The sequence below is a fragment of the Ranitomeya variabilis genome, chromosome 2, assembly GCF_051348905.1.
Source record: "Ranitomeya variabilis isolate aRanVar5 chromosome 2, aRanVar5.hap1, whole genome shotgun sequence".
NCBI lineage: Eukaryota > Metazoa > Chordata > Amphibia > Anura > Dendrobatidae > Ranitomeya > Ranitomeya variabilis.
In genome coordinates, this window is record NC_135233.1 from 193891091 (window position 1) to 193902570 (window position 11480).

The window sequence follows — 11480 nt, forward strand, 5'->3', positions numbered from 1 at the left end:
ACTGAGCAATGCAGGATCCCCTGGTGCCAATGCAAATGCCCAATTCTGAGGGTCGCCCCGTAGGAACGATATAACAATCTTGACCTGTTGAGCAGGGTCTCCAGAGGAGCGAGATTTCAAAGAGAGAAACAATTTACAATTGTTCCTGAAATTCAGGAAGGTAGATCTATCTCCAGAAAAAAACTCTGGAATAGGAATTCTAGGTTCAGACATGGGAGTGTGAACAACGAAATCCTGTATGTTTTGAACCTTTGCCGCGAGATTACTCAGGCTGGAAGCCAAACTCTGGACATCCATGATAAACAGCTAAGATCAGAGCCATTCAAGGGTTAAGAGGAGGTAAGAAGCAGCTAGACAGCAATTAAGGGCTAGGCAGCAAAACTCTGAAGGAAAAAAAAAAAAATTTCCCTTGAACACTTCTTTTTCTCCTGCTTCAGCCCAAACAATTAACACTTTGTGGGCCGGCTATACTGTCATGACTCCCCAATGGCTAGGGATAGCACAGGACAAGCAAAGTATAATAAATATCGGACGAGCTCTAGGGTGATGGAACCTGGGCTGACCGCTGCCCTACGCCTGACAAACGCAACTAGAGATGGCCAGGGAGCATGCCTACGTTGGTTCTAGACGCCACGCACCAGCCTAAGAGCTAACTAGTACTGCAGAGAAAACAAAGACCTCACTTGCCTCCAGAGGAATTAACCCCAAAGATATAGTTGCCCCCCACATGTATTGACGGTGAAACGAGAGGAAGGCACACACATAGAGATGATGTATATAGCTTTAGCAAATAGAGGCCCGCTGAAAACTAGAAAGCAGAATGACACAAAAGGGGACTGAGCGGTCAGCAAAAAACCCTAATCAAAAAAAACATCCTGAGATTACAAGAACCCATGTGCCAACTCATTGCACATGGGGAGAACCTCAGTCCACTAGAGCAACCAGCTAACAAAGAGACATTCTAAGCAAGCTGGACAAAAAAACCAAACAACTGAAAATCAGCACTTAGCTTATCCTGAAAGATCTGGGAGCAGGTAGGCAGGAACCAAACAGAGCACATCTGAACACATTGATAGCCGGCAAGGGAAATGACAGAAAGGCCAGGTAAAATAGGAAACACCCAGCCTCTGATGGACAGATGGAAACCAAAGGCCGCAACCCACCAAAGTCACCCAGTACCAGCAGTAACCACCAGAGGGAGCCCGCAAACAGAATCCACAACATAAGTCCCTGCTAGTTCATTTGTTGTTCATTGTGTACTGAATATATTTCTTAGTACTTGCTAAGTTCTAGTCCAGCTTGCTAACATGATATTGTCTTGCTAGCTTGGAAGCTCTGGGTTGCAGAGTGGCACCTCCGCACCGTGAGTCGGTGCGGGGGTCTTTTTGCACACTCTGCGTGGCTTTTTGTAGATTTTTGTGCTGACCGCATAGATCCCTTTCCTATCCTCAGTCTATTTAGTAAGTCTGGCCTCCTTTGCTGAAACCTGTTTCATCCCTGTGTTTGTGACTTTCCTCTTAACTCACAGTTAATATATGTGGGGGGCTGCTTTTACCTTTGGGGAATTTCTCTGAGGCAAGGAAAGGCTTATTTTCCTATCTTTAGGGGTAGTTAGCTCTTAGGCTGTGAAGAGGCGTCTAGGGAGAGTTAGGTACGCTCCACAGCTATTTCTAGTGTGTGTGTTATAGGATTAGGATTGCAGTCAGCAGAGTTCCCACTTCCCAGAGCTTGTCCTGTCTTTTAGTTTAACCATCAGGTCATTCCAGGTGCACCTAACCACCAGGTTCATAACACCTCTTTTGCTAAATCCTGTTTTCTACCTGCGTGTGTCTATTCTTCTCCTACTCACAGTCATTATTCGTGGGGGGCTGCCTATCCTTTGGGGGTCTGCTCTGAGGCAAGTAGCATTCCTATTTCCATCTATAGGGGTATTTAGTCCTCCGGCTGTGTCGAGGTGTCTAGGGTTTTGTTAGGCACACCCCACGGCTACTTCTAGTTGCGGTGTTAGTTCAGGATTTGCGGTCAGTACAGGTTCCACCGACTCCAGAGAAAGTTTCATGCGGCTCCAAGGTCACCAGATCATAACAGTACAACTGGCCCATAATGAGTTAAATGCATCTCAGAAGAAGGGAAGAAAGGTGTTGAGCCATTTTTTTTTTCTGCAGTCTGTTTTGTCTTTTTTTCCCTCTTTATTTATGGGTGGCTGAGGAGTCTTGTGCCAGCATGGTTGTTCAGGAATTACCTTCTCGTGTAGACCAGCTTGCTGCTAGGGTACAGGGGATTATATTGTTCAGACTCCTGCTTTAGAGCCGAAGATTCCTACTCCTGATTTGTTTTTTGGTGATAGGTCCAAATTTTTGGGTTTTAAAAACAATTGTAAACTGTTTTTTGCTCTGAGACCGCGATCCTCCGGTGATTCCATTCAGCAGGTTAAAATTGTCATCTCCCTGCTGCGTGGCGATCCACAGGATTGGGCATTTTCCCTGGAATCTGGGAATCCAGCCTTGCTTAATGTAGATTCCTTTTTTCAGGCTTTAGGATTATTATATGATGAACTGAATTATGTGGATCAAGCGGAGAAAACCTTGTTGGCCCTGTCTCAGGGTCAAGAGGCGGCAGAATTGTTTTGTCAGAAATTTACAAAAATGGTCTGTGTTGACTAAATGGAATGATGATGCTTTGGCGGCAATTTTCAGAAAGGGTCTTTCTGAATCCGTTAAAGATGTTATGGTGGGGTTTCCCACGCCTTCCGGTCTGAGTGATTCTATGTCTCTGGCCATTCAGATTGATCGGCGCTTGCGGGAGCGTCAAACTCTGCGCGTTGTGGCGTTGTCCTTAGAGCAAAGTCATTGTGGCGACGCTTCTCATGTCATTTCAGTCTGCCCTAAGCGGACTAAAAGGATCGCTAGTTCATTTACTATCAGTACTGTACAACCTAAATTTCTGTTATCCGTGTCCTTGATCTGCTCATTGTCATTATTTTCTGTCATGGCGTTTGTGGATTCAGGCGCCGCCTTGAACTTAATGGATTTTGAGTTTGCCAGGCATTGTGGTTTTCCCTTGCAGCCTTTGCAAAACCCTATTCCTTTAAGGGGGATTGATGCTACACCCTTGGCTAAAAATAAGCCCCAGTTTTGGACACAGGTGACCATGCACATGGCGCCAGCCCATCAGGAAGATTGTCGATTTCTGGTGTTGCATAATTTGCATGATGTTATCGTGCTGGGTTTCCCGTGGTTGCAGATACATAATCCTGTGTTGGATTGGAAATCTATGTCTGTGACTAGTTGGGGTTGTCAGGGGGTTCATAATGATGTTCCTTTGATGTCAATCTCCTCTTCTTCCTCTTCTGAAATTCCAGAGTTTTTGTCTGATTTTCAGGATGTATTCGATGAGCCCAAGTCCAGTTCCCTTCCACCGCACAGGGACTGTGATTGTGCGATTGACTTGATTCCAGGCAGTAAGTTTCCTAAGGGCCGACTTTTCAACCTGTCTGTGCCTGAACATACCACCATGTGGAGCTATGTTAAGGAGTCTTTGGAGAAAGGGCATATTCGGCCATCTTCTTCACCGTTGGGAGCGGGATTTTTTTTTGTTGCTAAGAAGGATGGCTCCTTGAGACCTTGTATTGATTATTGCCTCTTGAATAAGATCACGGTCAAGTTTCATTACCCTTTACCTTTGCTTTCCGATTTGTTTGCTAGGATTAAGGGGGCTAGTTGGTTTACGAAGATTGACCTTCGGGGGGCATATAATCTTGTTCGTATTAAACAGGGTGATGAATGGAAAACTGCGTTTAATACGCCCGAAGGCCATTTTGAATACCTTGTGATGCCATTCGGGCTCACTAACGCTCCATCTGTTTTTCAATCCTTCATGCATGATATCTTCCGGACTTATATTGATAAATTCTTGATTGTATATTTGGACGATATTTTGATTTTTTCCGATGATTGGAAGTCTCATGTGGAACAGGTCAGGATGGTATTTCAGATCCTTCGTGACAATGCTTTGTTTGTGAAGAGGTCTAAGTGTCTTTTCGATTGGCGCTTCCGGCCTCTTTTGCTATCCATAATGTCTTCCATAGATCTTTATTGCGGAAATATGTGGTGGCCGTTGTTCCCTCTGTTGATCCTCCGGCCCCTGTTTTGGTTGATGGGGAGTTGGAGTATGTGGTTGAGAAGATTTTGAATTCTCGTTTTTCGAGGCGGAGGCTTCAGTACCTTGTCAAATGGAAGGGTTATGGCCAGGAGGATAATTCTTGGGTTTTTGCTTCTGATGTCCATGCTGCTGATTTGGTTCATGCTTTTCATCTGGCTAGTCCTGATCGGCCTGGGGGCTCTGGTGAGGGTTCGGTGACCCCTCCTCAAGGGGGGGGGGGTACTGTTGTGAATTCTGCTTTTGGGCTCCCTCCAGTGGTTGTAGGTGGTAATGCAGTTGCCCCTGAGTTGCAGTCCTGGTCAGGTGTATCTGCTGATTGCAGTTCTGACTGGGGTATTTAGGTGTGCAGGATTCATTAGTCCTTGCCAGTTGTCAATTGTTGTTGGGAGGTGTAGGACCTCTGCCTGGTTCCTCCTGCCTTTCTGCCAAATCAGCAAAGATAAGTGTCTGTTTTTTTTTCCTGTGGCACACATGTTGTGTGCTTCACAATTCAGTGCTATTCTTTTTGTTTTCTTGTCCAGCTTAGATTGTGTCAGTATTTTCTCAGTCTTGTTGGATTCTCTGGAGTGGCAGATATACATTCCATGTCTTTAGTTAGATTGTGGAACTTTTTGTATTATCTGCTGTGGATATTTTTGGAAGGGTTTTAATACTGACCGCCTAGTAATCTGTCCTATCCTTTCCTATTTAGCTAGAGTGGCCTCTTTTGCTAAATCCTGTTTTCTACCTGCGTGTCTATTCTTCTCCTACTCACAGTCATTATTCGTGGGGGGCTGCCTATCCTTTGGGGGTCTGCCCTGAGGCAAGGTAGCATTCCTATTTCCATCTATAGGGGTATTTAGTCCTCCGGCTGTGTCGAGGTGTCTAGGGTTTTGTTAGGCACACCCCACGGCTACTTCTAGTTGCGGTGTTAGTTCAGGATTTGCGGTCAGTACAGGTTCCACCGACTCCAGAGAAAGTTTCATGCGGCTCCAAGGTCACCAGATCATAACAATAATGTCCCGCATTCTGGTATAATATCCCCAATTCTGGTATAATGCCCTCTGTCCTGGTATAATATTCCTAATTCTCTTAAAATGTCCCTCATCCTCATATAATATCCTCATTTTGGTATAATATCCCCAATTCAGGTTTGGGATGAGGATGATGGATTTTAGTCCCTCATCCTGGTATACAGTTCCCCTCCTGGTATAATACCCCCCGTCCTGGTATAAAGTTTCCCATCCTGATCTAATGTCCCCAATTCGGGTACAATGTCCCCTATTCTGGTATAATGTCCCCCATCTTGGTATAATGTTCCCATCCTGGTATAATATCACCAATTCTGGTAAAATGTTCCACATAATATCCACAATTCTGGTAGAATATCCCCAGTTCTAGTATAATGTCCACAATCCTGGAATAATGTCCCCCACCATGGTTTATATATCCCTCATCCTGGTGTGATGCCCCCATTCTGGTATAATTTCCGCCATCCTGATATAATGTCTCCCATCCAGCTATAATATCCCCAATTCTGGTATAACATCCCCCATCCTCTAATTATCTGGTGGCATGTATTGTAGAGCAGGAAGCCGGGAGGTCTCTATGCCGCAATACATTTCACCTGAATGTGCATCTGACAATGTACATCCCGATGAAATTGGTGTCGGAGGGCCCTCCTCGTGCATGAGCCCATTACGTTACACCCCTGTTCCTTTAGATTATATAAATCTGTCCGCTCAGATACAATTCCTTTGCGTTCTCATAATTGAGTCCATATGAGACGTGAGCATTGATGATTTACATTTGTTCCCTCTGTAGTAGGATTGTGTTGAATGCAGCTAGTAGTGTGGTGGGGAAAGTAGTGGTCAGTGATGCTCGGAATGATTCCCTGTGCATACATATATATACATCTGGGTATGTCCTCCTCCAGTGGTTCCATAGGGGGAATATCGGTACTGATGGGGGGTAGCCTTGTCTTGTATCATTTGACAGGCACACCAACAATGTTCCCTCTTGTTTTGCAGATTCCTTCTGACATGCACGGGGACATTATAATGAGTTTGCTGCAGACGGATCCAGAGGTTGTAGACTATCTGTTACGTCAGAAACCTGCCGGCTCTACGTAAGTGGCGAAACATTCCTGAAGAACACACATCAGTGAGGGTAAAGGATGAGAGAGGGTTAACGATCCCCTACTACCCGCGTGCATCCACATTTACTCCTATTGTGACTCAGCCCCACACAGGACGCACACTGTCTGCAGTATTGCCCATACCTGCATAGCAGAAGAAAAGGCCTTCTCTCCAGATATTAATTAATGGAGAAAACACACTTTTTTGCAATCTAAACAAGCCTTTAGCAGGTTTTTGCTATCTAATCTGACAGCAGAATGATGTGGGGCCAGAGACCCTGATTCCTGCGATGTACCACTTACTGGGCTGCTTGCTGTCATTTTGATACAATCCTTGTTTTCTCTGCTGCACATCTAACAGTTCTCTGAATGCTGAGCTCTATATAACTCCACCCCCACTGCTAATTGGCAGCTCTCTGTGTACACTGTGCATAGGCAGAAAGCTGCCTATCAATGGTGGTGGGGTTAAACAGAGCAAGAGGATAAGAGTACACAGGGCAGCTAGTCCTATAGTGATAACCTCCTGCTGATAAAGCATGGATTGTATATTCAAACAGCAACACACAGACGAGTGACACATCGCTTGAATCAGGGTCTCTGCCCCTACATTATGCTGCTCTCAGATGCATTTTCCACCTTCCTGGTGAGTTTATGGTGGGCTTGTGCTTATACATTGCAGTTAATTTGCAGAAGTCTAGCTTAGATAAGGCTCATGCTGCTCTACGACACCTGGACCTGACCCTCCCTATGGGCAGTAGGAGTCCCGAGCACATCGGTGTCTTATGTCCTATCCACAGCAGCCGATTTCCGGATAGCAGCAATATCGATAATACTCCAGTCGTTCGCTGCTCATTTACAATGATGGGGACAGAGCGATCACTAACGATCATTGCGTTCCCATACAGTATCGTGTTATCGGCAGCACATCCCGTGACTACATGGGGCGATGTGCTGCCGATAAATATTTTATGAATACGCATCTTGTGTGTTCTATGGATGATTGCGGGCAGGTTTGCACCGGCCCATTATCTGGAGCAGGCCTGCCTATGACTATAGGCCCATAATCAGGACTTGTAGGAACCGTGTAAAGCCCTATTCTTGTAATGCTCCGCTGGCTTTTCAGATCTTTATCATTTGCATTTACGGTTTAAAGCAGGATTAAACATTAATGATTAGATGCACTAATGCACTACGTTTTCTGTACACTTATTCTGTGCAGGCGCAATATCATTTCGAGTGAGTCGGTCGGAGCGGAGCAGCCTTGGAGAACGCGCGTCACAACGTCTATGGTTTCTCATAGCACCATTACAACTGTAATGGAACTCCTGAGTGCCGGAGAACGATCAGGTGAAAAAGCAAAATCAATGATTACCATGTCTGCTTTGATATTGAGATAAGTTATATCTCTTAAAGGGGTTGTCCAGGTCTACTTTTTATTTAACTATGAGCCTAAAATCTAACAGGCAGTTAGTTTCTAACAGAGGAAATGATCGGCCTGTTCGACCAGGCACAAAGCGGCCACCGAATGATCCCGTCAGCTGCTACGTTAACCGAGCAGCTCTTCTTTCTGTCCATAGGGCGTGAATGTCGACATCGTGCTGATTGACAGTCGGCTCCCCGCAGGTCATCGGTAGGGAGCCGGCTGTTAATTAGCATGATCTCGGCTGTCACGCTCCATTAACAGAGATGAGCAGAAGAGAAACTGCTGACCTGTTGTCGTGATGTCAGCGGTCTGTACCAGCAGGTAGTTAGCAGCAACCTGCCTGTTAGTTCTTGAGCACATAGTAAATAGCCCCGGATAAGCCCTTTAATATCCTTCTGTTATAGTCTACCTCCATTGTATTGATGCTATTTTATAGGATTTCAAAACAGCTTTACGCCTCTGAGCAAGCGCCGCCCGTCCCGCTCCCAAGAGGACCTGACTCTGCTCCCAGCGGCCACAACTCACAGAGGTTTTCTGCCAGTGCTGCCTCGTTTCCTGCCAATATTTACTCGAGGATCATCTTATCCTACGCCATAACAAGACTTCTCTTGCTGTGGATAACGCACTCTTTGGTACGACGCTAAAGCCATAGGGTCTCTGTGCACGTTTTGCCTGTAAGGCTATGTTCACACATTGAGTTAAAAGCTGCATGTTACAGAACCAGCAAAAGCTATGACATATCAGAAATCTCATGCACGCCCTTGGTTTTTTTTTACTGACAGTTGGAACTGCTGTGCGCTTGAGAATTGCAATGTCAATTATTTCAGCGTTTTTACAGCATATTTTTAACCATAGAAAGCAATAAGTGCAAAAAAGCTGCCAAAACGCTGCTATCAGTTTTTTGCCACGTTTTCGGTAAACAAAAACGCAGAGGTACAACAGGATGTGAAACCCAGGTATATTTTTGTGATTTTCCAAAGTTTAAACCACAATGTCTTGGTGTCCTGACTGGAGCACAGATTATAGTATTAGTACAGTTTAATTACATTAGTGATGTGTGTAAAAGCAAAGAAAACCCGACCATCTCAATGCCCTACTACTGTGTGAAAGTCAACTATACCCGACCAACTCACTGCCCTGCCAATGTGTGAAAGTCAACTATACCCGACCAACTCACTGCCCTGTCAATGTGTAAAAGTGAGCAATGCCCGACCAACTCACTGCCCTGCCAATGTGTGAAAGTCAACTATACCCGACCAACTCACTGCCCTGTCAATGTGTAAAAATCAACTATACCCGACCAACTCACTGCCCTGTCAATGTGTAAAAGTGAGCAATGCCCGACCAACTCAATGCCCTACTAATGTGTGAAAGTGAACTATGCCCGACCAACTCAATGCCCTGCCAATGTGTGAAAATCAACTATACCCGACCAACTCACTGCCCTGTCAATGTGTAAAAGTGAGCAATGCCCGACCAACTCACTGCCCTGCCAATGTGTGAAAGTCAACTATACCCGACCAACTCACTGCCCTGCCAATGTGTAAAAATCAACTATACCCGACCAACTCACTGCCCTGTCAATGTGTAAAAGTGAGCAATGCCCGACCAACTCGATGCCCTGCCATTGTGTGAAAGTGAACTATGCCCGACCAACTCAATGCCCTACTAATGTGTGAAAGTGAACTATACTCGACCAACTCAATGCCCTGCCAATGTGTGAAAATCAACTATACCCGACCAACTCACTGCCCTGCCAATGTGTGAAAATCAACTATACCTGACCAATTCAGTGTCCTGCCAATGTGTGAAAGTGAACTATGCCTGACCAACTCAATGCCCTGCCAATGTGTGAAAGTGAACTATACTCGACCAACTCAATGCCCTGCCAATGTGTGAAAGTGAACTATACTCGACCAACTCAATGCCCTGCCAATGTGTGAAAGTGAACTATACTCGACCAACTCAATGCCCTGCCAATGTGTGAAGTCAACTATACCCGACCAGCTCAGTGCTCTGCCAATGTATAAAAGTGAACAATGCCTGGCCAACTCAACCCCCTACCAATGTGTGAAAGTGAACTATGCCCGACCAACTCAATGCTCTTCCAATGTGTGAAAGTGAACTATACTCGACCAACTCAGTGCCCTGCCAATGTGTTAGGTAAACAATGTCAGACCAATTCACGGCTGCATTTCATATATGAATCCAGCTTTTTTGTTCAGAATAATTACTATTTTTTCAGACATTTTTTTCTTTTTACATAAATAATTTGATCAAATTGCCCTTTTTTCCAAAAATGTTTAATGGTTTCATACACATGGTACAGTGGTGGCCTAACACATTGTATTGTTCATGCTTGTATAGTGGAAGTAAAGCTGAACTTTGGGATCCTCAAAAACGCAGCAAGAAAAGCAGTAAAAATGCAACGTGTGAACATAGCCTATTACAGTCCACAAATCCTGACCATGTTTCACAAGGGACTATGAGGAATCTAATTCCCGGTGGAATTCCAATGAAGATGGTGCTTCTTGCCTTGAGTAGATCCATCCAAAGGAGCCTGCGGCTATATTAGTGCAGATCTCTGCTTACTGATGCATTTTATGCAGCCTCTTAATAATGTGCAGTGAATGGAGCTGGATCCATATAATATGAGTAGAGTACGAAGTCCAAGAAAAATCTCTTATTTCTATAACTCAAGATTTTTCTCAACTTGCAAGATATAAACTATTAATATGCTGTTTTTATTGTTGCTTTGAATAATAAATTATATATATAAAAAAAAAATATTTTCATTTTTTTATTCTGTTGTTTTAAACTGAAGCGGGAGTCACAAAATCTGCATAGTCACTAAGTTAATCTGGGGATGTCCATACAAGCCTTAAATCTGTCAGTGAACGAGACTTTGCTATGTAATCTGATAGCAGCATGATATAGGGGCAGAGACCCTGATTCCAGTGATGTGTCTCTTACTGGGTTGCTTGCTGCAGTTAAAAAAAAAATCACTGTTTTATCTGCTGCAGATAACACACACACACTCCACTGATTGGCTGCTTTCTGCCCAAGTACAGTCCTCTAGTGATAATCTCCTGCTGATAAAACTTGCGACTTTATCAAAACTACATCAAGTAGCCCAGTAAGTGACACATCGCTGGAATCAGGGTCTCAGCCTCTACATCATGTTGCTCTTAGATTAGGTGGCAAAAAACTGGTGCCTGGTTTCCTTTAAATGGCTTGCAGCTCACCCCAGACTAAACAACAGGGTGCATTACAAACAGAAGTTAACGCCTGAGCTCCCAGTTCAGACGGCACTACAAGTGCCAGAAAACACAAGATTAGCGTTGCCTGCAATGAAAGAACCACCAGAGATATCAGTTGCTCTCGGATGGGGTATCAAAAACCTACTGACATATTCCATTTAAGCTCCTTTATCCTGCCATTCACTCCAAGTTCTAGCCTCGCCCGTCCGGTTTACGTTACTATCCACTCCTGTGCTGCTTGTATGTATCTAGTTATTGACCGTGGCCTGGTTTATGACTATCCACCTGCTCGACAATTTTGACCCTACCTATATCTCCTGGTTCTGACCTAGTTACCTGACCATTCCTTCTGCCAGCCCAGCCCACCGGCCATTTCTGCCAGCCCAGCCCACCGGTCAGCGGTTACTTTGAGGACTTTGCCCGGGGTCCTTGTGTAAAGTTGAGGGGTGAAAGCCAGGGCAGCCTCTGGGATCTGGTAAAGAGTGGCTTGGATTAAGCTGGTCAGTGGAAGCCCCATTAA

At 44.9% G+C, this 11480-nt stretch overlaps 1 protein-coding gene across 2 annotated transcripts in view; it reads left to right on the top strand.

The window, feature by feature from the left end:
• LOC143804855 (rho GTPase-activating protein 6-like) overlaps positions 1 to 10460 on the top strand; it is a 281479-nt gene extending 271019 nt beyond the window's left edge. For both annotated transcript variants that reach the window (XM_077283365.1, XM_077283366.1), the window contains exons 10-12: positions 6171 to 6268; positions 7497 to 7624; positions 8137 to 10460. In XM_077283365.1, the coding sequence (XP_077139480.1) occupies positions 6171 to 6268; positions 7497 to 7624; positions 8137 to 8297 (387 nt within the window). In that variant the 3' untranslated portion in view covers positions 8298 to 10460. The remainder of the gene's footprint in view (positions 1 to 6170; positions 6269 to 7496; positions 7625 to 8136) is intronic.
• Positions 10461 to 11480: the final 1020 nt, after the last annotated feature.